A 25,865-nucleotide genomic window follows, 5' to 3' on the forward strand; every position below is an offset into this window, starting at 1 on the left:
GAAAATCAGAAGCCTCCTTACGCGGATGCTCATACAGAAACTAAGTTTATTATTTTTTTCTTCTTAAAAAAAAGAAAAAAAAGAAAAAAAGAAAAAAACTCATTGTAGAGAAGCCCCTCCCCCTTCCCCTAAGGGTGGGGGGCTGTGAAAGATAGCTGGGGAAATCAAGTACAAGGGGGTGGGGACAAAGACTATCTTGCCACCCTTAACACTGCCCAGCCATGTGGGGTGGAAGGGAAGGGGATATGTGAAGAGCCCCGTTTCCATGACAACCAGTTGCCTACCCCCTACTTTGGTGGAAAGAAGGGAGAAGGCCCCTATGTCTCCCTGGAGGATTCCCCCCTCAAAAGACTTCAAGTAGTGGTTAACAGAGTCAGGCCTGGTCATGGAGGGAGAGGGGCCATGGCAGAAAGCCTAGGTGAAGGGGGGCAGCCCACTCACGTCTTGGCTTTACGGCCTCTGTGACTAATGGTAGGGCCAGCCAAGTGGGAAGGGGCGCTGCTGCGCAAGATACGCTGGTCCCCTTGGTTGGTGGCCCCACCAAGCCGGCGGGGGCCAGGCCGGCGCCGTGGGGTCCCATCCCCTTCCTCCTCCTCACCTGAGGCTTCAGCCTCAGACTCCTCTACTGAACCCTCAGGCCCCAGGGGACTTGGGGGCTGCAGGCGGCTCCGCTTTGCCAGCCCAGGACCACAGCCAACTGGGGCCCCTGCCCGTTTGCGAGGCACCTTCTCAGTCTCTAGTGGGGGCACTAGAGACCCTGGACGCAGCCGGGTCGAACGCAGTTTTGGAGCCAATGAGACCACGGGAGGTGTCAATTCTAACCCGCCTGGCCCACTATCCGCTAAATCCAGATCATCCTGAATTACAGCCACTACCATGGACCCTTCACTCTTTCGTCCCCTCATTCCTTCTGCTTCAAGACGTAAGCGGGCCAGGCGGGTGAGGGGGCGGCTTCCATCCTCATCAGATGAACTACCCTCACTCTCCCCCTGGCCCTGGGGTTGCCGCTGCTTCCCCAATCCACAGCTCTCAAGGACAGGAGAGCTGTCGCGGTCCAAGACAGGGAGCTGGCTGGGCCGAGGTGACGGTGGATTCTTGGGAGGTCGGCCCCGCTTCCGCTTGGGTGGGGATGTTGAAATGGTGAGAGTGGTGACAGTGTTGGCGACAGTAGCAGTGGGACAGGCTAGGAGTGGTGGGAGCGGTGGCAGGGGTGGCGGTATCGGGAGTGGCTGTGTCCGGCTCTCTAAGCTGCCATCCCCTGGAGAGGAAATGGTCCCAGGAATGGGCAAATCTCGGGCCTTAGGGGGCCGCCCACGCCTTCTTTTCTCCACAGGTGATAGGATGACAGGCTCGGGTCTATGAACTGGCTGGGGTCCAAGAGGCTGGGGCCCAGGAATAAGCTGGGGTGCCAGGACAGGCTCCGCAACAATAAGGGTCTCAGCCCCAGGGACTGAGTCAGTCCCACTGGTTTTTCCCTTAGAGGTGGACGAAGGTGCCTCATCCACCCCTCGCCCAGCATCTGCTGGAGACCTGTTCTTCTTGGGGGGCCTCCCCCTGCGACGTTTCACAGCAGGAGGGGTGATGGCAAGTAGTGCCCCTTCTCCATTTTCTGGGCTGCCCCCACCAGTCAGCCCCAGCTCAATGTGACGGCGAGCTATGAAGGGCTGCTGGGTTGGGGTGGGCAGTGTGGATGGGGGAGCAGCTTCACAGGGACCACTGGTGGGAGGTGAGGATTCTGGCCCCGACATGCTGCGGGTAGATGGGCTTCCCGGGCTGGCACCAGTCTCAGAGACCCCAGGCACTAGGGTGCTGGCAGTTCCCCGCTGCTGTCGCCGTCGCCTCACCAGTTCCTTTTCCTCTACCACAGTCACTAGCCGTCCTGGCAGCTTGCGAAGCACTTTGGGACCTGGAGGCTGCCCTGGCCGACCAGCCCCCTGACCCCTAATTTCTACATCGGCACTGGTGCGACGCCGAGGGGGCCGGGCAGGCGAAGGACCCTCAGGTGTGGAGGTGGCCGAGGATGAGGTTGACGGGGCTGCGGCCTCAGCTGAAACAAGTTCCTGTGGTTTCTCTGGGGTAGACGTTGGGGTCTGGGCTTCCACCAGCTCTTCTGAGTTCTTGTCAGCCTCCAGTGGCTCCTGAAGTAGCTCATCAGATGCTGCTGAGGGTGGGAGCTCCAGCCTATTGCTCTCACTCAGACACGTGGCCACTTCCTCACCATCAGGCAGCACTGAGAGGATGGTCGCCTCAGCAGGCTCGGGCACCTCCTGCTCTTGACCGTTGGGGACGCTGCCAGCTGCCAGGTTTGGGCTAGGTGCAGAAGAGGTGAGAGAAAGGTTCTTCTCTGACATAGGCAGGATCTCAACAGCAACTGGCAACAGATCCTTAGGGGGCACAAGAGTAATTGGGGAAGTCTCGGAACTGGCCATATCAGCCAGCTCCAGGGACTCAGTAGATGCCATTGCTTGTGCACACAGCTCTGCCTCAGGCCCCATGCCCAAGGGGAGGTTGGTGACTGGTGGGGAAATGGGCACAGAAGGTAGACCAAGCAAGAGAGGGGAGGAAGGAGTTAAGAGAGAAGTTTGGGCTGGAGGTGGGGTATGAGCTGGTGGAGGGGTACAGGCAGGAGGAGGGGTACAGGCAGAAGAACAAGAAGGAGGAATCTGTGCAGAAGGAAGAGGGGGAGAAGGCAAGATATGGACAGGAAGCATGGTTATTGGATTTGGGGCTGAAATGGGGATTGGGGCAGAGATTGGGGCAGGGACTGGGGCAGGAATTGCAGCAGGAGCTGAAGCTGGAGTGGGTCGAGGCCTAGGCGCTGGCCGGGGAACTCGGTCCCTGGCAGGGCTGCAGCGGGGGGGTGTGGAGGTGCTGCGGGGGTGATGCGTGGATGTGACAGGAGTGTGGTTTGCCCCTTGAGTTTCAGCCCGGGCTCCACGAAGACGCTCACTGACGCGAGTCCCTGGCCTTTCGGGGGCCTTGGCCTTCTTACTGCGCCGGTGGCTGCCTCCACCAGTCCCACAGGAAACCTCATCCCCAGCCCCTGGCCCCTCCTCCTCCTCCTGGGGTAGGCGGAACACCTCCTCCTTCGCTTGGTCCAGGTCCTTGCGGGCAGCTTCCACTTGCTCCTACCAAAAACAGAGCCCAATGAGTGGTCAGAGGGAGGCAAGAGGCATGGGGAGTGGGTGGAAAGCAGCCACTTTCCACTTCTATCCCCACCCCCATACTCACTTCTGCCTGCTTGAGCTCCTCTCGGCTCACCTCCTCCAGTGAGGCTTCCAGGAATTTCATGGCATAGCGCTCAATGGGGGTCAGCTGTGGGGAAGAGCAGCGATGATGAACATAGGGACCTGGTGCCCAGGGCCCATCACCCTTGATTATTTTCACCAGAGAAGACAGAAAGAAGGTCGCAGAGTCCAGAGGAAGGAGTTGTGGAGGGTGAGGTTGAGAACTAGTGGATCCAACACAGACCTGTTCTACAAGGGCAGCAATTTCCTGCTCAGCCCGGGACATCTCCTCATCTTCAGCCCCAGGCCGACCAGCCTCCTCCCCGTCAGCAGCAGGAAACCCATCATTCTCATTGAATTCTGCAAGCTCAGCCACCTGTTCAGCCTTGGCCTGGGTGGCCGCACGGATATCCTCTTCATCCTCTGCCCGACACAATGCCTATGAGGGTGTGGGGAAGAATAACCATGAGAATTAAAGAACTTTACATCCTGTGATTTGATTCTGGCAAATGTTTGAGGCCACGTTTACACCAAACCAGATTTACATCAGAACTCAACTCTCTTCTGGGCCCCCAAAATTACCAAAGCAACACAGTGGTCCACAAAGAATGGAACAGATTCAACCAGGAGAGCCACCAGGGACAAAATAACTGTTTTAGAGACCTCTAGTTCCACTTACTTTCCATTCAAGTAAGCCTCAAATCTCTTTAAAAAAGCAATCCCAGAAGTGGTGAATACAAAATAATCCACAATTCTTTTTTGCGCTGAGATGCCTCATGACAACAGGTTAACATATGATCATTCCCCTGAGATGAATATCCAGGGAGATCACAGCAAAGTCACTGAGGGAAGTAGCCTAGAGCATGAGAGGAAGGCACTCGGTAGGGGAAAATTTCTCCATGATAATCCACATCTACAGTTCCCAAACATCTGTCTACTTCTGAAAAAATACAAATGCCCAGACCTCACCACTCAAAATCATGATTTAAGTAGACTGTGAGATGGGACTCAGGAATCAATCTTTTTCAAAGCCTTCCAAGTGATTCCAGTATGCATTAATGTTTGGGAAATGAGAGTTTTACACCATATACAAAGCACTTCTTACATCCACTATGCTATTTAACCTTCAGTTACTTCCTTCTAATTTAGCATTTCAGAAAAGTCGGAAGTGAGGCTCAGAAGATTAAATGGATGTGGCTTAATGAACACTATTAAGAAGCACTGTTGGGGCTTCCCTGGTGGTGCAGTGGTTGAGAGTCCACCTGCCGATGGAGGGGACACGGGTTCGTGCCCCGGTCCGGGAGGATCCCACGTGCCGCGGAGCGGCTGGGCCCGTGAGCCATGGCCGCTGAGCCTGCGTGTCCGGAGCCTGTGCTCCGCAACGGGAGAGGCCACAACAGTGACAGGCCCGCGTACCGCAAAAAAAAAAAAAAAAAAAAAAAAAAAGAAGCACTGTTGGAGCTCAAACCTAGAACCGTGGACTCCATATCCTGTGTTCTATCTATGAAATCATGTGAACCAATAAACAATCTACTCACAACTATCAAAGGCCAACTGTAATCTGGGAAGCAGCAGAAATAGTTCTTTCCCCTTGGACAAACTCAAAAGACTGAGAGACAACACACACTACAACCATTAGCTCTACTCTAGGGACTGCCCACTCTTTTTCTGCGGCGGGATCTTTGTTCCCCGACCAGGGATCGAACCCGTGCCCCCTGCAGTGGAAGCACAGAGTCTTAACCACTGGATGGCCAGTGAAGTCCCTGCCCACTCTTTTTTCACCTGCTCCAGGATATGGGTCTGCTTGCTGGCCACAGTCTCTTCCTCATCTTCAGGGGCAGAGGGTATAGATGAGCCAGATGGTTCCTCCAGAGGCATATCAAACAGCTCTCGGATGGTCTGCTTTGGAAAGAACATATGAAAAGTGTCAGAGCCAACGGAATGTTGGTCCCAGATCTATAGCTATGAAGCTGATAGCTCTTAGTAGTATCAGAAGCACCACTAGTTGAAGAGGCAGATCTGTGGAGGCCAAAGCATCCTTTTTAATAAGCAGTAGTAACTCCTACAGGCATAGCAGTTCTCTCTTGCACAGACTGGAAGATCTTAGTACCTGTTTAAAATAGGCTGTGGTGAAGTTGCCTCCCTCAATTGCCATGTCTCCCAACATTCTCTTCTGGTTTGCCTTTTTTAGGATGTTCTCTTCCACTGTCCGTTCACTGATAAGCCTAGGGGGTGATAAAGGACATGTATAAACAGCCAAATACATCAGTAAAACCCTATTAGCAAAGGGAAAGTAAGGTAAGGGGAGACTAGGCAATACCTATATATGTGGACATCTCGGGTCTGGCCAATTCGGTGACAGCGATCCTGGGCCTGAGCATCCATGGTAGGATTCCAGTCGCTGTCATAAAAAACAACAGTGTCTGCCCCCGTCAGGTTCACGCCCACACCCCCACTCCGAGTTGAAAGGATGAAGCAGAATATGCGTTTGTCTGCATTGAATCGTTCCATCAAGGCCTAGAGGAAAACGAAAAAAAGATAGTATTGGGAGACATATCCCCAAAAACACACCAAGGCTTAGTGGGGGCCCCTCCTGGGACTCTGAACCCTGGAAAAAGGAGACAGAGCTGAGGCGAGCCTCTAAGGGCCAGAGATGCCTGGGTTACCTGTCTCTGTTCAACTCTAGTAGACCCATCCAGACGCAAGTAGAGGTGGCCATGGTAGGTGAGAAACTGTTCCAACACATCCAGCATTCGGGTCATCTGGGTGAATATGAGCACCCGGTGGCCCTCCGCCTTGAGCTGTCGCAACAGCACTGCCAACGTTTGCAACTTTCCTAAAGAGATATGAAGGGGTACAGGGAGCTAGCTATAAACTGGAGTGGGAAAAACACAGCACTGGAAGCCTGTGTAGTTGAAAGATCAAGTTTTACGCCAGGGTTTCGATCAACCCAGGGGAATCAAAAATATTTAACTTTATATATTTTCTTCTCTTAAGGGTTCTTCCTCTTCAGTCTGCTCCTGTCTTGGATCTGACTTCTTTCAGTCTAACTAGGGGCAGGGTAATACAGACCCTCAGGGGGAAAAAAGAAATCCTCAATGGTGTATGAGCAAGAAAAGACCTTCAAGTACTACACTGAGTTATACCAGCTGCAGCACAAGCCATTCACAAGATAAACATCAACAAATCCATTGATGTCATAGCTCACTTGGATGGAAGGTCACTGAGATAAGAACCAGAGAGGCAGGATCTTATGAGGTTATCTAGTTTAACCTCCCATCAAACACGAAAATAGTGATTCAATCAGTTTGAACACTTTTAACAAAGACTTTCAATTCACCTATTCTGAATGGTTTCAAATGTTATAAAATTATCTTTTTACTAAAATATTTATTGAACACATATTAATAAAAATTCTGCTGACTTTCTTATGTTCTAAGACATTTAAGAAATCTGCAAACATATTACTATAGAAATCTACAAACATATTACTATAGAAATACCTGTGCACAGTTGTGGCAGAAACTATTCGCTACTGTCCAACAGCCATTCTCGGTTAACAGAACCCGATTAATCCTATGGACACCTGGCAGAGATCCCTTGATACCCACGGAAGGCGCACGCCAAACCAACCCCAGAAAATGAATCATTATTGTTCTAAATAAGCCACAGTTCCTTTTTCCCGTTGTCAGTGATTACTCTAAGGATGGGCATATGGCCCAATCTGAGCCAATGAATTTTGAATCAAAGTCAACTGGGAGGGCTTTCTTTCCCAGAAAAAAATGAAAGACTTGCGAGTGTTTTATTTCAACCCCTTGCTTCCTGCCTGGAGCACTGGTGTGCTCCCTGGAGTTATAGCAGCCATCTTAAGACCATGAAGAAATTACCATGAGAATAAAAAGATAAAAGCTAAGGATAGTAGGTAAGGTCCCGGGTCCATGAAGATACCACTAAGCTGCTGAACCAGCCATATACCACCATTCTCGGCATTTCTCATTTAGTAAACAATAAATGATCTTGTGGTTTAAGTCACTGTTGGTTGGTTTTCTGTTACCTGCAGCCAAATTTCTTCTAACCAATAAGATTCTATTCAAAAGGCAAGCATCCTTGTTCAAATCTTTCCCCAAAACAAAATCTACTATTTACTTTTTTTTTTTTTTGGCCACCTGGCTTACGAGATCTTAATTCCCCAACCAGGGATGGAACCTGTGCCCTCAGCAGTGAAAGCGTGGAGTCCTACCACTGGACCATCAGGGAATTCCCCAAAATCTACTATTTACTGTGCAGTCTTATACCACCACACACCTTTCCCCATAAATCTGAAAACTCCACGCTGTGCTATGTCATTTGCCATTGTATCCCAAATGATGTAACATGTTCACAAAATAATCACTGAATAAATGAGTTAGCAAACATTTTCAACTTTCATCAAAGTCAAATTCATGAATGCCAAGAATCTATCATGAGGCCTACATTTCTTCATCTCACCCAGAAGCATAACCTAAAAGACTATCTGATGTTTAATGAAATCCACAGAGACCTTATGTACAGCATCCCTTTGATGTAACAGTCTTCAGGCTAAGACAAGAAAAGAGGTCAAGAGACCCTCACTGGCCGAAGAACTCACCGCAATCATACTGGATAAGCCTCAGGTCAGGAAACTGGGTACGCATGTTACACACAATACGGTGCAAAGGACGAGCCCGGGGCCAGAGCTCACGAGCCAATTGCTCCTGGAAGGCTGCCTGACGAGGGGCCCGCCAAGGAGGTGGGTGGCAGGCGTGCAAGGAAGGGGGAGGTGCCTCCACAGGAGGCATGACAAAGATGAACCTGTAAAAAGAAGGCAAGCAGTATAAAATATGGAACTCTGAATGGCCCCAGAAGTTAGCACCTTTACCAGCCCTAACCACTATATCCACTCAGAGGCCCCAAGACCCACTTCCCATTAGCACTTAGCCCTGCCAACCTCTCAATGATTTCTGACAGCTGGTCTAGTCGTTGCTGGGGAAACAGTACAGCCTGGCGGGCAGCCTCGGTATAAGTCCAAAAGGTGGGGTGGCTGGGGCCAGGAGAACGAGGGCCGATGGGGCTGGCAACAGGTTGGGGCAGGGTACAGAAATCCAAGACTTCAGTCCCATACACGGGTGCCAGGGCCCCATGAGCCTCACTAAGTTGGAAAATCCGTTCCAGGCGTTCAGACCGCTGCTGCTTCCGCTTTTCCTCCAGAGAGTCCTGAGGATAAGAGGAGAAAAACACAGAAAAAGTGATCAGCGTCCTTATAGAAAATCTGGCAGTTCCTCCCAGAATTAAACATAATCTGTGGAAACCATAAGATGCAACAATACACTATTTTGGTTCTTCCAAATTGTCAATAATGGGAGTTATTCTTTTCCCAATGTTAAATGAAATAACTTCTCCACAAAAGAAAACTGATCTTCCCTGTATGCTACCAAAGCAGGTGCCTGAATGTTCAAAATTAAGATCCGTATGTTTGACAAACTTATAGAATGGATGATTTGCGTGAGTTTTCCCATGTAACACTTAAATCCAGAATATCCAAGTTAATTTATCTTCTTGCAGTAGATCCAAAACAATTATTAAAATCCCTCCTCAAATCACTGACCAGGATACAGAGAGGCTAATCAAATCCATGGCAGGTTTTTGTCCAAGGTCAGACTGGAATGGGGTGGGATGGGAACAGCTAACCAGACATCTAGGTAACCCCGAGAGAGAAAAGGGGAGTGCCCTGGCTGACAGGATACCTGTATGACTTTGACCCAATCCTTTCCCATCTTTGTGCTTCCAGTTTCACAGGTTATAAAACCACCTAACTCTTTTGTAGCACTTATCACACTTGTAGTTTTACATGTATAGGATTCTTTGATTAACATCTTCTACCCACTAAACTGTAAGCCCCTCACTGTAATCATCCAGTATCCAACTCAGTATCTGGCACAAAGTAGGCTTTCAATAAATATGTTATTAGAATGAACAAATAATGAAGGAGACTGGACCCTACAAGATGGTCCTGAAAAAAAGCAGTGTCCCAAATCTCCCTTCCTGACTGCTACCTTAAGCTTGACCTCTTGGCTCCTGGTGGTCTAATAAGTGAGGAAGGAAAGCATCCTAGCAGAGGGAAAAATCATTAAGGCCAGCTCTCATTAAGTAGCAGCAAAGGAGACAATATTTGCAAATCATCTACCTGAAAAAGGACTTGTATCAAGAATAAAGAACTCTTACAACTCAATAACAAAAAGGAAAAGAATAAAATAACCCAATTAAAAAAGGGAAAGGATCTGAATAGACATTTCTTCAAAGAAGATATACAAATGGCTAACAACCACTGAAAAGATGCTCAACATCATTAGCCATCAGAAAAATGCAAATCAAAACCACAAAAGGGACTTCCCTGGTGGTGCAGTGGATAAGACTCTACTCTGTGCCCCCAATACAGGAGGCCCGGGTTCGATCCCTGGTCAGGGAACTAGATCCCACATGCATACCTCAACTAAGCGTTCGCATGCCACAACTAAGGAGCTGGCGAGCTGCAACTGCAGTGCCCTGGAGCTGCAACTAAGGAGCCCCCCGCTGCAACTAAGGCCCGGCGCAACCAAATAAATAAATATTTAAAAACCACAGGATACCACTTCAAACCCACTAGGATGGCTATAATCAAAAAAGACAAATAATAACAAGTTTTTGGCAAAGATGTAGACAACCTGGAACCCTCACAAGCGCTGGTGGGAATGTAAAATGGTACAGCCACTTTGGAAAACAGTTTGTCAGTTCCTCGAACAAACATAGTTACCATAACCCAGTTAATTCCACTCCTAAATTTACATCCAATATAACCGAACATATATGAAAAGATACAAAATCTTATACATGAATGTTCACAGCAGCATTATTCATAACAGCCAAAAAGAAGAAACAAACCAAATGTCCCCCAATCAACTGATGAATAGATATATAAAATGTGGTATATTCATACAATGGCATATTATTCAACAATTTTTAAAAAATGAAGTACTGATATATATACATATATATATGTCAGTTATAGCATAACATGGATGAACCTCAAAAATATTAAGTAAAAGAAGCCAGTCACAAAAAACCGTATATGACTCCATAAGTAAATCTACAGATACAAGTTACTTAGAGCTAGGAGGGATGGAAAGGTCAGGGATGATGGTTAAGGGTGTGGGGTTTCTTTTTTTTTAGGGCAATGAAAATGTTCTAAAGTTGATTGTTGTCATGGTTGCATAACTCTGTGAATATACTAAAAGCCAATGAACTGTATGGTTTAAATAGGTGAACTGTATGGTATGTGATTTATATCTCAAACTGTTTAAAGAAAAAGTATCAAGAAGCTGCTACCTACTTGCAGAGCAATGAAAATTTAACACAGACCATGGGGTTGCACCCTTGGGCTAGGATCTAGGCTCTCCTCTCTCTACTTCCAAAAAGCCAGACCAACCTGGCAGCATTAGAGAAAGACCAAAGGTGGAAGCAAGTGGCAAAGATGGGAGGGTGGGGGACTGGGGCCGAGAATAAGCAGCTCTATTATCAGAGTGAGAAAAAGACAAGAGGGCCTGGAAGGACTCACTAGATCTTTCTCATTATTGGGTCCTGGGTTACTTACTCTGAGTTGCAACTTTTATTTAACCAAATATATATACAACTATATATATGATAGAAAAAAATGGCTACCAGAAAGCTCATGAAGGGACAGAGTTCTCTTTATTTCCCACTTAATCACCATGGAGGTAAAAAACTACAGCAAATGACCGTCAAAGTCAAACGCTCATGATCTTTAGGGAACTGTATTCCGTGGTGTCCTTTCTCCCCTAGAAGTTCAAATACTTAATGGTGACAGTTTTAGCAACTGAGAAAAATCCTCCTGTCTCTGAGGACTGCCTCTTGTGGGGAAGAAGAGAAAGCAATGGAGCCAGCACATCTGTGTTCTCACAAGTTGTATAAATTTTAAAACATCATTTAGTAGGCTAGTTTCATCTGTAAAATGGGGCAATTAGATGCCAACACTAACTCAAAAGAGTAAGCAAGAACCAAAGAGACCAAATGTAACAAGAAAGCCTTGAACACATCAGTGATTAATAGTTTTAAAAGCACATTATGTCCTCAATTACTTCCTCTGTGAAAAGTAGGACATGGATTATTCTTCCCATTTTACAAATAAGAGTAAAGGCCCAGGGAAGGGCTTTGTCCAGTGACATTCAAGTATTAGGTCCACAAAACTAGGCTTCGTAATTTACCAAGATAAAGGTGACATTATTTTGTTCCATCCACTCTGTAGCAACACTCCAAAGAAATTCAATTTCCTGTTCCCTCTCCTTTGAGGCAGTAAAACTTACCAGATAGAAAGGGGAACGAGGTGGTGGTGGGGGCTGGCGTCGAGGTCGGGGACCACTGAACGAGGTAGCAGTGGAGGGAGGGCTGGGGGGACCAGAGCGTAATGTCAGTGTCTCAGGCTCATCCTTGGAAACAGGCAGCCGGGATACCATGGTGACAGGCAAGGGAGCGGCACCGGTTGCCGAAACCACGAGGGAAGATGCCTGGGAAGCTGCGGCCTGTGTTGAGGCTGGGGCCAGTGCCAGAGTCTGAGCTGCCGCTGGGCCCAAGGTGGGCACCGGCACTGGGGCAGGGCTCAAGGTCAGTGTTTGCACTGAAGCTGGGGCCAGGAGTGAAGCAGATGACGACACTGTAGCCAAAGTCAGTGTGTGAGCTGGGGCCGGGCCCATTGGAGAAACTGGAGGCAGAGGGGGTGCTGGAGCCAAAGACAGCGTCTGAGATGGACACAGTGGTGGTCCCGGTGCCAAAGACAGTGTCTGGGCTGGAGCTGGTACTAGGGATGCTGCTGGAGTCAATGACAATGTCTGAGCTGGAAAAGAACCTTGGGGGTTCCCAGTTCCCAAAGACTGTGTCTGAGATGGAGACGATCCGCCAAGAGTGGATGCTAAAGCTGGGGGTAAAGCCAGTGTCTGCGTAGAAGCCGGACTCGGGAGAGGTGACGGAACCGGGGCTGGTACCATAGTTTGAGCTGATGATGGAACCAACACAGGAGCTGGGGCTGGCACCAGCGAGGAAGCTGAGGCTAAAGGAGTTCCTGGAGTAGATGATGAAGCCAGAAGTGGAACCGAAGTCTGCGATGGAGCCAGTACAGGAGTAGGACCTAGTGATGAAGCCAGGACTGGAAGAGGAGCCAGAGAAGGAGCTGGAGAAGGAGCCAGGATTGCTGTCTGTGGAGCCACCATGGGAGCCAGAGAGGTGGCTAGAGCCTGAGATGCAGTAGGTGCTGGAGCCAAAAGGGAAGCCTGAGCTGGAGCTTGATTTGATGCTGCCGGAAAAGGACTGGCCAGAGCAGAAGCTGGCACCAGGACAGGTGAACATGCTGGGGCCACGGCTGAGTTCAACCCTGGAACATGTGAAGAGGCTGGAGCCAACAACAGAGGGTGACCAGGTGCCTGAGATGGGGACAGGGATGGAGTTGTGGCCAAACCTAGAGTCAAGGCTGACGCTGATGGAGAAGTCCCAACTGGTGCCAAAGAGGGAGGTCCAGGAGCCGCTGCCAGTGTTGGAGTCACATTAGTCAACAGAGCTGGGCCTGAAGCCGAAACAGGCAAGGGGGCTGAGATGGGGATGGTGAGTGGAGCTGAGGCTGGGGACGGAAGCGTTGTGCAGACAGAGATGGGGAGTGAAGATGATACTGGAACTGGGACTGTAGAAGACACAGGACTAGCAAGGGGAGAGGAGTTGGGAACTGGCATTGGAGAAGAGGCTGGCCCAGGTAGTGAGGATGGCACGGGGAGAGGAGAAGAGATGGTCAAGGGAGCAGCTCCGGGTGCTGAAGCTGTGGAGACAGAGGATAAGTTAGCCCCCAAATTCTTTTCTTGCTCCTTCTATTACCCTGTCCCACCCCTTCCCTTACCCCCAAGCTTCACCTGTTTCCCAGAAGACCTTCACTCCCACACCATGAGATCAAAGATTCAAGGAATCTAACAATTCAACATTTCCTTTCCCTCCAAAGTTCCAACTTATGTATCTTGGAATTAGGCAAGGGCTCAGCAGACCATTTTGGGGGCTAATGCAAATCAGTATACTGATAACGAAAGGATCTATTGTGACTTAGAAACCCTCTGGGCCACCTTATCTCCATTCCTGACAAAAATTTATGGCCTCAGCCACCTGAACTCACCACTGACTTCAGGCGTAGGACTGTGGACCAGCTTGAGAAGTGGCCTCACCAGAGTGGATGTGGGTATGGGAGCCCGGGCAGTACCCAGAGCAGGTGTGGGTAGCCGGCCAGGGGTTAATGTGGGGCGTGGAGTCAACACAGCTGGAAGCCCAGAGCTCGGAGGCCGGGGTGCTGGGGCCAACGGAGGAACAGGAGTCAGTCCATCCCGAGGGGCCTGTCTCACTACAATCTTCACCACGCCTGTATTATTCACCATGGTTGGTGGCACTGCAAGAGGAAGCTAGATTGAGGGGAAGGTAGAAAAGAAACAAGAGACCCAAAGGATGGAAGAAGTCCAAGGGCAGGAGAGGGTAGCAGACAGATATCAGAGATACTGGCAAAGGAAAACAACACTGAGGGAAGGCTAGACAGACAGTAGCCCAGGGCATGCCTGGAAGGACCAAGGCCAGCAGGGCTAAGTAAGTAGGAAGGCCAGAAGCCTCACCCTGGTTAGCAGCAAGCGGAAGGCTGAGGCCAGTGGGGGCAGGGGTGGTGCTGGGGGTCGAAGAAGGCAGCACAGAGACAGGGGTAGGGCCAGGGGTCGGGGCCACGGCCTGGATGAGGGCCACATGGGCAGGCTGGCTGATGAGGTGGTGCTGCGCCCCTGCTGACACCAGGTGCACCACATTCCCTGGGTTAAGGGAAGAGAGAAAGAAAGAAAGAAGCAGCTATCAGCCGGAGGAGGGCAGAGGCAAGAGAAGAGAGAAAGAACGAAGAGGGAATAACTTCTCCAGAATAAACTCATACCTATCTTGATCAAAAGACCCCCTCCAACCATTCCCCTTGGCCCCACCCACCAAAAGGTAAGGAAAGAAACATAAAGGCTGACATCTGAAAAGAGCCACAAAAACAAAGGGACAAAGAGGAGGAGGAAAAAGGCAGGACAGGGGGTGGGTTTTACCTACTTTGCAGCGGGCGGGGCTGCCCCACAGCAAGCTGGCGCACCTGCGCACCAGTCAAAGTCAGCTTGTTGCCCTGGATTTGGAAGGTGAGAGGTTTGCTTCCCCCTGTACTAGCCACTGGCCGCTGTGCCAGTGAGGCTAACTGCCCGATGCTGACCACTTCACCTGCTATGAATAAAGAAGAGGCTTAATGTACATGGGGCTCACTCTGCTCAAACTCACTTCACAGACCTTCATGAGGCACAAGTCTCCAGTTTCTCCAACCCTCCCCCTCAACTTACCATGTTCCAATAAGCTTAGCCTCCACCTACAGCCTTTGAGCTTCTGACATGCTACTCCTTCCAATCCCACCTGTTTGCTTTGCAATCTCCTTTACATCCTCTAACAGCTTTCCACCATACTGAGCTAGTCACCACCTGCCTCCTCTACACTGCCCTTTTACCCCAAATAATTTTCTACTGCTAGGCTTACCACTATTTATTCATCTATGGATCATCTCCCCAACTAGAGACTGTGAACTACTTGAGGGCTCTTACTTGATTATGAATTACCAATGCCTGGCAAAATACCTAATATATGTTAGCCACCATGATACACTCATGGTCCTGAGCTTTTCCTCTCCAGCTCCATGGCATGTAGGCTTTCCTCCCATCTCAAGTCCTTCACCCTCACAGAGCCCTGGGAACTTACAGGGCAGGCGAGCTTGCATATCGGGAGACAGGATGAGGCGCTGTGGAGCAGGAGTAGGAGCTGGCACTGCCGTGGTGGGAGCCGTGGCTGTGGTGGTACAGGTGGTGGTGACAGCAGCAGAAGGGAAGGTATAGCCCGGTGGCACGGTAAGGGGCTTCAACAGGCTGGAGGAGCCTGGCGGCGGGGCAGGGCTCAGGCGAACAGGAGCAGGTGGGGCTGGCTTCAAGGATAGGGTTGGCGTGGGAGGCCGTGAGGTCCCACTCAAGACCCCCAGAGGGGATGGCATCACTGTAAACACAAAGCAAACACCTGTCAGATATACCTTGACTAAAGCCTCAGCCTGGTCCTAGAAACCTCCATACATAATCCCTTGTAGCCCATCAAACACCACACCCCTGTCTCCAACCCAGCTCCTCAAACACTAATTTCATTACTTCTCCCCCAATCTGAACAATCTGCCTGAAGTATCCCCCAGCATCCTGGCTCCCTTGGAACTCACCCTGGGGAAGAGGCCCACCGTTTGGCTGCAGTGGGGGCAAAAGAACAGGGCCAGGAGGCCGGGATGCCGGAATGAGTGGGGGCCCAGAAGGCGAGGCCGACACCATCAGTGGTGCTGGCAGCACTGGGGGGGTTGGGCCAGGCGTGGGCTGGGCTGAGAGCTCAGGGCCTGGAGGGGGTCGGACTGGGACAGGGCCCAGGGGAGTCCGTGGACTGTTCACCACCACCACTGTCCGGCCTTCTTGCTTGGGCATTGGCTGCAGCATCCTACGAGGAAAAAACAAGGGGATGGGTAGGGAAGGAGGGAGAGTGAAGAATAGGAAAAGAAATTAATAAGGAAGATGAGGCAGAAAAACAGACAGATTATAAAAGCAAAGGAGAGAAAGGTAAGACCCAATGGAGAAAACGGGAAAGAAATCCGATAACCAAAAAGCACAAAGCGAAAAAAGAAAAAGCACGAAGCAGAGAGAGGAGGGAGAAAAAAAAAATCAGTGACAAACACAAGGGCCTCTCCCAAAACCATCTTCTGGTTATTCTATCCCCCGATTCCTCCAAGTATTTTTCATCCATCTATATGAACATTCCAGCCTAGCCTCCAACTCTTACCTTTCCACCCCAATTCCCCCCAGCCAGCTGCAGCCACTTTTTTCTAGGAACCCACTTCCTTATTCCTCGGCCCTGGTACCTGTTGACCTTCATCTTGACTGGCTTGGGCCGGGGTGGGGGGTCCGGAGCAGTAGCCACCTCTAGCAGAACCCGGCGGGAAAGGCGGTGCTGGGGTAGAAATGTGTCGGCCTCATATCTAGAGACACGACCCTCCAGGCCAATGAGATCAAATCGACCCATGTCTATCCGCTGACATAAGAAGGAACACAAGAGCATAGTGTCAAAGGAGCCAATTTGGCAATGATTTCTTGGATATCACACCAAAAGCACAGACAACAAAAGAAAAAAACTGATAAATTAGACTGCATCAAAAGACACTATTAATAAAGTGAAAAGGCAACCCACAGATTAGGACCAAAATTATTTGCAAATCATGTATCTGGTAAAAGGCTAACATCCAGAACACACAAAGTCCTACTACAACTCAACAAAAAAAACAAACAATCCAATTTAAAAACTGGCGGGAATTTCCTGGCGGTCCAGTGGTTAGGACTCTGCACTTTCACTGCTGAAGAACCAGGTTCAAGCCCTGCTCGGGGAATTAAGATCCCACAGGCCCCACAGCGTGGCCAAAAATAAAAATAAAAATTGGCAAAGGTCTCAAACAGACATTTCTCCAGAGAAAATATACAATAAGCACGTGAAAAGATGTTCAACATAACTAATCATTAGGGAAATCAAAATCACAATGAGATACCACCTCACCTACTCAGACAGCCGTTATCAAAAAAACAGAAAACAGGTGTTGGCAATGATGTGGAGAACTCAGAACCTTTGCAAAATGCTGGTAGGAATGTAAAATAGTGCAGCTGCTACGGAAATCAGTATAGCTGTTGCTCAAAAAATTAAAAATAGAATAATCATATGATGCAGCAATTCCATTTCTGTGTATATATACCCAGAAGAATTGAAAGTAGGGACTTAAACACACATTTGTACACCTATGCTCACAGCAGCATTATTCACAGTAACCAAAAGGTGGAAACAACCGCAGTGTCCACTGATGAACAGATAAACGTGGTATTTGTCTCTATGTATGTAAATGTATACATGTGCATACCCACATACATGTATACACATACACAAGAACCATTGTACAATAGAATATTACCCAACCAAGGAAATCCTTACACATGCTTGAAGACATTCTACTAAGTATATATGCCAGTCACAAAAGGACAAATACTGTATGATCACACATACATGAAGTACCTAGAATAGTAAGTTTATAGAAACAGAAAGTAGAATGGTGGCTGCCAGGTGCTGGGAACAGAGGGAGAATGGGGAGTTATTATTTAATGGGTATGGAGTTTCAGTTCAGAAAGATGAAAAAATTTCTGAAGATGGATGATAGTGATGGCTGTACAACTATGTGAATGTACTTAGTGCCACTGTACCATATGCTTAGAAACAGTTAAAATATTTAAGCATTATTAATATGCCAGGCAATTCTAAAAATATTAACACAATTCTCACAAACATACTGCAGAATAGGCCTTATAACCCCAGTTTTGAAGGGCAAGCAAATTTAGGGTTAAAGGTTAATAATTAGCTTCCCCAAAGTGACACAGTTAGAAAACGATGAAACTGGAATAATGCTGAGGTGACAGGGCAAGTAAGTATGCAAAAGGTCAGACTCCAGCATAAAGAAAAGAGGTGCAGGGGTGGGTAGGGCCAATAACCTTGGAGGCAACTGCTTACCTGGAGAGGGTGGACATCAGTGGCCCTTAGCACCAGAGAGGCGGTGCTGAAACAGATGCCTGGAGTGATGAAGGGGGAGGTAACGGGTCGAGGGTCAAACAGGTTTGGATGATTGCAGACTTTTCGCAGCTGCATCAAAATGTTGATGACGCTCATGAAATGGCCCGTGGCTAGTGTCTCCTTAGTTCTGGGAGAAAGGAGAAATAAATGGGACATCTTGATAGTCACCTCCGCTCCACTGTAGGGTCCCAGGCCCACCCTCGGTCCTCCCTTACGTGGTCTGTGCCATGAAGTCATCATAGAGACAGCGCTGGCGCTTGGAGAGCCGGCAGCGGATAACATGCTCATATTTTTTGGGCATCTGCTTCTCAACATCCACCTTAACTCGGCGCAGCAAAAAAGGCCGCAAAACCTAAAAGCAAATAAGCAGGAGGCTGACAGGAGAACAGCGGGCACTATACCCCAGCCTAGACCCTCTACCTGGGTCTTGGCCTGATGACCAGCAGAGCGCTGGCTTAGCCCATCAGTAAACACTCATGGAGCCATGCAGCATGCCGGGAACCAATCACACAAAGGTGAATCAGATGCAAGCCCTCCTCTCAAGGAATTTATTATAATGAAAGAGACGAACATAAAGATAATACCACAACACAAGAAGTGATAAAGAAGGCACTGAGGACAGAGCAACTAACTAAGCAGAAGGGATGAGTCAAACTACAGTTCCAAGGAGTAACTGTAAATTTACAAGATTGTGAAAGTAAATCCAGCCAAGAAGCTGAGAACAAATCTGTGGCACTGACAGCAGCAAAGAAAACCAAAGACAAATCTGAGATCTCAGGAGATAAAATCTGATATGACACAGTCATCAACTTGACATGGAAGAAGTGAAAAAAGAGAAAATAAAGAGGTATAGTTTCACTAAATCTAGTGTGGTAATCATTTCATGATGTATGTAAGTCAAATCATTATGTTGTACACCTTAAACTTATACAGTGCTATATGTCAATTATATCTCAATAAAATAGGAACAAATAATATTAAAAATATTTTAAAACTTTAAAAACGAGGAAGTATAGTCAAGGAAGACATCTTGGTTTCTACTGAATAGTTTGATTTACCAAACTGATGGTGTGATTGACCAAAATGGAGTAGAAATAATAGGCTATAAGGCTTGAGATGTTTGGCTTATAACAGAGTGAGTTCAAGAGGAACTTTCTGGCAGGGTAGGCGACAGCTGCCAAGGCAGGGCTGAGCCCCAGGGGCTAAGGAGAGAGGGAAGTGCCCCTCGTATTCCAAAAATGTCAGGCTGAAGGCACCAAGCTGAGAGGGAAATTTTTTTTTTTTTTTTTTTTTGCGGTACGCAGGCCTCTCACTGTTGTGGCCTCTCCCACTGCGGAGCACAGGCTCTGGACGCGCAGGCTCAGTGGCCATGGCTCACGGGCCCAGCCACTCCGCGGCATGTGGGATCTTCCTGACAGGGCACGAACCCGTGTCCCCTGCATCGGCAGGCGGACTCTCAACAACTGCGCCACCAGGGAAGCCCTGAGAGGGAAATTTTTATTGTTTTCTGTATAAAAATGTCCATCAGATGGGGTTCAAAGGGGTTGGGGGCAAATAACAAAAATAAATAAATAAAATTTCACAAAAAGAGGAACTTTCAATTAAAGACATTATCAGAAATTTAAATACAGGTTGAGTGGTCTAGAGAGTCAAGGAATTATATAAATCAGTATGCCGATGAGATAAGTAAACTGGGTGACAAAAAAAAAGTAAAGATCAGAATGCTGAGAGATGTTATTTAAAAGCTGGACACTGGACAAAGGAAGAGGAGCCAGAGAAGACCAAAAATAAAAAAATAAAAGAAGAAAAGAAAAAGAGAACACAACAAAACTATGTAATTGTGGAAAGTCAGGTAAAGAGAAACCCAAGCCAGGAACAGATCAGCATTATCATTCTACTCAAAGAATAAAAACAGAAATGCTACCATTAAAGAAAACAAGCAGAATGATGACTAAGATGGGGTCACTCAATCTGGCAATGAGTTAAGTCACTGGAACACTGCAGTTTGACAACTGGGTAAATTCAACCTAGCACTGACTTCCCTCTTCCTAAGGCTTTTCTGAGTATTGCCCTTAGTTCCTTGCCATTCCCAATGCCCTTGACAAACTGGTACAGGCCCTACCTTGTGAAGGCGTTTGACTAGACCTTCATTGTACTCTTGGCTGCCCTCAATCATGCCAGTTAGGGGATTAGAGAACCATTCCTTGAACTCGCGATGAGACTGGAAGACATGGGGCATCAAAAAGTGCATCAAGGACCACAGTTCCATGAGGCTGTTCTGCAAGGGTGTTCCTGTCAGGAGCAGGCGTCTCTGGCTGCAAAGAGACAGGGGATTACAGGGAGGATGGTCAGCAAAGTCCCAACTGTGCAAGCATCCCACCCGGCAGGCCAAGTCAACCCTCCCATGAATCTCAGACATCTCCATCTCCACCTGTTGAAGTTGAGCAATGACTGCCAGCGCTGAGACTTGAAGTTCTTGATGTTCTGAGCCTCATCCAGAATGAGATAGCGCCAGTTCTTGCGGCGGAAGGCCTGGTGGTCCTGCAGCACCAGCTTGTAAGATGTGATACACACATGGAAGGCATTGGGCTTGGTCCAGCCCTGCAGTATCAGGAGAAAGTAGCAGAAAGTGGGGTAAAAAGAAAGAGCAAAAAGAAGACATCCTAAGATCTTCAAGGGACAGAAATCACGTTGGGAGAAAGAAAAGTCCCAGGAGCAGAATGGGGTAACAGAAAGGGAAGGGAAAGGAACTCATTTGAGGAAAGGGCCTAAAAGTATAGGAAACATCAATAGGGGAAGGGAGCAAACACATGGGGAAGCAAACCTGCCGCTTGAGCTTCCTCTCCTTCTGGGCTCCATAGTAAGTAAGGATTTTAAAGCTGGGGCACCAACGTTTCAGCTCCATCTCCCAGTTCAACATCACGCTGGTGGGGACAATGATCAAATGGGGACCCCAGTTACCTGTTTAGCGAAAGAATGAGAGATGTACAACACGGTGACTGCAGTTAATAATACTGTATTGCACATGTGAAATTACTAAGAGTAAATCTTAAAAGTTCTCACCACAGGAAAAAACAAAATGTTTTGTAACTATGTATGATGATGGACCTTAATTAGTCTTACTATGATGATCATTCTGCAGTGTATACACATACCAAATCTTTATACTGTACATCTGAAATATAGTGTTAAATGTTAATTATACCTCAATTTTAAAAAATAAAGTAAGATTCGGAGAGATCTGGGGCAGAGGAATTTTAAAAAGATGAGAGATGGTAAGGAAATACAAACTTTGGGGTTCTGGAACTCAGGTATAAAACCCTGACGATTCTGTCCTAATGGCCCTTCCTAAGAATCCTAGCACCATAATACAAATGAACTTATTTACAAAACAGAAACAGACGTATAGACACAGAAAACAAAATTATGGTTACCCAAAGGGAAAGGGGAGAAGGGATAAATTAGGCGTATGGGAATGACAGATACACACTACTACATGTAAAATAGATGAAAAGAATTTACTACATAGCACAATAAATTATATTCAATATCTTACAATAACCTAAAAGAAAAAGAATCTGAAAAAGAACATATACATACATACGTATAACCAAATCACTTTGCTGTACCCCCTGAAACTAACCGAAAATTGTAAATCAACTAAGTCAAAATTTGGGGGGGGGGTTGGGGAATCCTAGTGCCTACAATGACCTCTCTATACAGTTATTGACCAGAGTCAATGAAGCTACTTATCAGCAAGAGACTGTTTCACCGTGCTACAGTTGAAGTCATTAAATAAGCTTCCCAGGAAATTGGCCAAGGGAGACCCAAGAAGAAGGGCCCGGCCTAGTTACCTTTCTCACAGGCCAAGTGGGCAAGCAGGGAAATGGTCTGGATCGTCTTGCCTAGCCCCATCTCATCAGCAAGAATGCCATTAAGCTTCTTCTCATACATAGTAACCAGCCAGTCCAGCCCAATGTGTTGGTACTCCCGGAGCTGGCCCCGTAGGAGCAGGGGGATGGGTGTCTTCACCTAGTAGGTAGGAGGAGAGGTAACACAATGGAATTGAGGAATCTGTCACTGAGAAACAGGAGACTCAAGATATGAGAAAGCAGGGGCTTCCCTGGTGGCGCAGTGGTTAAGAATCCACCTGCCAATGCAGGGGACACGGGTTCGAGCTCTGGTCCGGGAAGATCCCACATGCCATGGAGCAACGAAGCCAGTGTGCCACAACTACTGAGCCTGCTCTCTAGAGCCCGCCAGCCACAACTACTGAGCCCAAGTGCCACAACCACTGAAGCCCGCATGCCTAGAGCCCATGCTCCACAACGAGAGAAGCCACCGCAATGAGAAGCCCGCACACCACAACGAAGAGTAGCCCCCACTCGCCGCAACAAGAGAAAGCCCGCACGCAGCAACGAAGACCCTAGGCAGCCAAAAATAAATAAATAAATTAATTAAAAAAAAAAAAAAAGATATGAGAAAGCAGAAGCTTGGGCCTAGAAATACCTGGGTAGTGGCCAAGGTATAACCCTTGGGCTGGAGACTTTCAGCTGCTGCAGCGATGTCAGTAATTTCTTTCTTAGGGCCTAGAGTGGTGGTGGGCCCTGGGGTGGGAGGTCCACTGCCTCCATCTGCCTCACTCTGCTCTTCGTCCCTGGCAAGCAAGTACTCCACCCCAAAGTCATCATCTTCCTCCTCTTCCTCATCTGCTTGGCTCTGTGACTGGGACTCCTCAGATTCCTCAGACTCAGATTCCTCCGATTCCGAACTCCCGCTTGTTTCTTCCTCTTCTGAGTGCTCATCTTCCTCATCCTCACTCTGTTCCTCAGCAGAGTCTAAAGCACAAGATCAAGGCTTAGTGTTCACCATACCTACTCCTCCAGTCTTGCCCTCCCCAGCTCTTGCCTCATGACCACACATTCACCTGACTGACTGCTACTATCCTCTTGAGTAGCCTCTTCAGCTTCTGTGGCCCCCTCTGGTTCACAGTCAGAGCTGTTAGCCTCAACTTCATCTTCATCTTCCTCTTCACTACTCCCAGAACCTGGGGCAGAGGCATCAGAGGCATAGGCTCCTGCGTACTGCTGCAGTAGCTCCTCCACAGACAGCTCACCTGGAAGAGAAGTGAAGGATAAGCCTTCACATGCTTCACGGGGAAGAAGGGGAGGTCTGAGTGGTGCCAGTTCATTTTACCTCAGCTTCTACAGACACTGCTAGGCCCATGTCTGAAGGGAGGCAAAAGAGTTTACTTTCAGCAGCAGCTATTTTCAGCCAAGCCCCGTAACATGGGCTAGAACTGTGGATGGTCCTGCCTTCCACTGGGAAGGACGGCATCAATCTGAGGAACCTCCCCTTTAAGGTTCAGATCAAACATGGCCACTATCCTCTTCCAATAGTTCTTCCCTCCACTCAGCTCTCACATCACTTTGTTCAAACTTCCATCATAACCAATCATAATTTTCTACTTATAACCATCTATAAATCTGTCTCTGTCATTAGATCTAGAGTATCTCCAGAAGGGATAAGAGTGTCTTATTCATTTCTTTATCTCTGGCATTCTGCACAGAGACACCAAGTGGGTACTCAGTAAAATGTCTGGTGTCACCTTCTCGAGCCAACTCGCTCAGCTCCATGGCATGATCCACCTCCCCTTCCAACTGCTCCTCAGCTGCTATGGTATCCTCTTCATCCTCCGCTAGGAAAGAGAATGAACCAAGATCAACGGGGTCAGAGGCTCAGAACACAGTCCAAGTGGAAGAGGTGAGAAAGTCTGAAATATTAGGTCCAGACAATTTAAGGGGTAAGAGGCAACAGGACTGAGAACAGGCCTGACCTTCATCTTCATTGGCAGCAAACTCTTCATCATCCTCATCCGGATGCCAAGGCTGTTTGTTGCGCTGTGTGACAGAGGAGGGTGGGGGCTTTACCTGTTTGGCAGAGGATGAAAAAGGAGAAGGCCTATGGTTAGAGCAGCAAGAGAAAGACACAACGTTGAGTAAGATGTCACAGAATAGTCTCTCTGTCCCACTGAGTGACAGTTGCCACTGACACCGTCCCAGGGCAAGGATACAATCAAGGGTTTTCAATTTCAGTACCAGCTACCAAATCCTGGCCCCACTGCCCGGGGGAGGACCTGTGAAAGTGCCAGAAGAGAAACACAGGCCCCCAACACCAACCCCATGCACTCGGACACATGGAAAAACAAAAAGCTTAGGTCCAGAAGAGACTTCAAGGTTACCATCTCAGCTCCGAACCTACAAACCAGCAAGTGAGTATTAGGGCCATTTCACAGAAACGACAAGGACCAAAGTAAGTTTTTTGCCAAGCTCACACAGCAATTCTAAGAGTACAGTACACTCTTCCACACATCAGAAACCTGGCCATCTCACACTGTAACTTGCCCCAAACCCAGGTTCTTTCCTATCCAACCTCAAATGAGAGCCCAAATGCTCACACCACGGAGGACTCCTAAAAACCACAACCAACCTCATAGACTGGAAGAACTCAGTCCTTAAGGCTCTCCCTCTGCTCCCACTCTGAACCCACCTTCTATCCCCTTCTGCCCATACCTTCAACACCTGAGAGGACTCTTCTTCACCACCTTCTTCAGGCCCATCTCGGGTGTCACTATCATGAGATGAGGGGGTTCTTGAGGGGCTGGAAGGCCCTCCTAGCAGCTGAGGGGGGAGGGAACGGAGCAGCTCTTCCAGTGGCAGTTCTCCCTCACGTCGAAGTAGCTCAATCTCACGCCTCTGGGTCTCTGCATCATTGCCTTCCTGTTGTTCTTCAACCTCAATCGTCTCCTCATCATCCTCTTCCTCCTCCTCTTGGGGTTGGAAGTCCCCATCTATAGCAGGAGAACAAGGTCACAAAGTCCACGGGGCCCTGCAAGCCACAGGGTGGGTTTTCAGCTCTGGAAAGGGTACATGAGGAAGAGTAACAGAGCTAAAGAGGACACACACCTTCATCATCCATCCGGGAAACTGGGGGTGGAGGACTAGAGGCAGCTGAGGAAGAGCCAAGGCAAGGGGAGGAACCAGCTTTGCTGGAGGTTAGTGGCTGGTTGAGGCTCTGAGACAGAAGGTCTGAGTACTTTTCAGTTTGCCCCACGATGAAGTCCAGGTGCAGGTCCAGGGCTTTTTTCCGCTTTTCCTCAAGCCGGGACTGTTGTTTGAATTGCACCACCTGACACAAGCATGAAATGGAGGGATCACCGAGATAATCTTTTACTCATGTATTCTTACTCAACATTTAGGGAAGCCTCCACTATGCTAGGCCCTGGGCTGGCTTTTCAGGAGGGAAGAGCTAAATGACCTTAAGGGTGCTTCTGAGGAAAGCAGAAAGGAAGCACAGGATAGAGAAGAGCCAGCTTAGTCTCTGGCAGTGGGGAAAGACTTACAAATGTATCTGGAGCTGAATCTTAAAGATTAAGTAGGTGTTCCCTAAGTGAAGATGAGGAAAAAGGCATCCCCTGCAGCAGAAAAAGCATGTGTAAATGGCCACGGACATACAAGAGAATGTTTGAAGTGGAAAGAAGAAAAGGGGGCTTCCCTGGTGGCGCAGTGGTTGAGAGTCCGCCTGCCGATGCAGGGGACACGTGTTCGTGTCCCGGTCCGGGAAGATCCCTCATGCTGCGGAGCGGCTGGACCCGTGAGCCATGGCCACTGAGCCTGCGCATCCGGAGCCTGTGCTCCGCAACGGGAGAGGCCAGAACAGTGAGAGGCCCGCGTACCACAAAAAAAAAAAAAAAAAAAAAGAAAGAAAAGAAAAGGAACTGGCAGAATACAAGAATGAAAATATAGACAGAAGCCAGGTAATACTTAAGAAATAATTACAGGAACTTCCCTGGTGGTCCAGTGGTAA

General features: G+C 48.4%; 1 protein-coding gene and 1 non-coding gene across 5 annotated transcripts in view; both read right to left on the reverse strand.

Annotated features, from left to right (window-relative positions):
* Positions 1–29: 29 nt before the first annotated feature.
* SRCAP (Snf2 related CREBBP activator protein) overlaps positions 30–25,865 on the reverse strand; it is a 32,422-nt gene continuing 6,586 nt past the window's right edge. For 2 of the 4 annotated variants that reach the window (XM_033839936.2, XM_033839937.2), the window contains exons 7-34: positions 24,965–25,187; positions 24,572–24,849; positions 23,836–23,929; positions 23,608–23,697; positions 22,927–23,148; positions 22,509–22,837; positions 21,854–22,031; positions 20,824–20,960; positions 20,431–20,600; positions 20,122–20,314; positions 18,215–18,351; positions 17,940–18,126; positions 16,258–16,427; positions 15,574–15,839; positions 15,075–15,362; positions 14,388–14,552; positions 13,928–14,113; positions 13,444–13,710; positions 11,603–13,098; positions 8,194–8,459; positions 7,855–8,057; positions 5,894–6,063; positions 5,548–5,744; positions 5,338–5,452; positions 5,010–5,129; positions 3,472–3,666; positions 3,232–3,315; positions 30–3,128 (exon numbers count right to left, since the gene is read on the reverse strand). In XM_033839936.2, the coding sequence (XP_033695827.1) occupies positions 438–3,128; positions 3,232–3,315; positions 3,472–3,666; positions 5,010–5,129; positions 5,338–5,452; positions 5,548–5,744; positions 5,894–6,063; positions 7,855–8,057; positions 8,194–8,459; positions 11,603–13,098; positions 13,444–13,710; positions 13,928–14,113; positions 14,388–14,552; positions 15,075–15,362; positions 15,574–15,839; positions 16,258–16,427; positions 17,940–18,126; positions 18,215–18,351; positions 20,122–20,314; positions 20,431–20,600; positions 20,824–20,960; positions 21,854–22,031; positions 22,509–22,837; positions 22,927–23,148; positions 23,608–23,697; positions 23,836–23,929; positions 24,572–24,849; positions 24,965–25,187 (9,117 nt within the window). In that variant the 3' untranslated portion in view covers positions 30–437. The remainder of the gene's footprint in view (positions 3,129–3,231; positions 3,316–3,471; positions 3,667–5,009; positions 5,130–5,337; positions 5,453–5,547; positions 5,745–5,893; positions 6,064–7,854; positions 8,058–8,193; positions 8,460–11,602; positions 13,099–13,443; positions 13,711–13,927; positions 14,114–14,387; positions 14,553–15,074; positions 15,363–15,573; positions 15,840–16,257; positions 16,428–17,939; positions 18,127–18,214; positions 18,352–20,121; positions 20,315–20,430; positions 20,601–20,823; positions 20,961–21,853; positions 22,032–22,508; positions 22,838–22,926; positions 23,149–23,607; positions 23,698–23,835; positions 23,930–24,571; positions 24,850–24,964; positions 25,188–25,865) is intronic. The other 2 variants (XM_033839938.2, XM_033839939.2) reach the window with 2 other exon arrangements.
* On the reverse strand, positions 24,020–24,150 carry LOC117308368 (small nucleolar RNA SNORA30/SNORA37 family). Its single transcript, XR_004522351.1, has one exon. It is a non-coding gene; the product is annotated as a small nucleolar RNA SNORA30/SNORA37 family (small nucleolar RNA).

This window comes from Tursiops truncatus, chromosome 15 (assembly GCF_011762595.2).
Source record: "Tursiops truncatus isolate mTurTru1 chromosome 15, mTurTru1.mat.Y, whole genome shotgun sequence".
In the NCBI taxonomy this organism is placed as follows: domain Eukaryota; kingdom Metazoa; phylum Chordata; class Mammalia; order Artiodactyla; family Delphinidae; genus Tursiops; species Tursiops truncatus.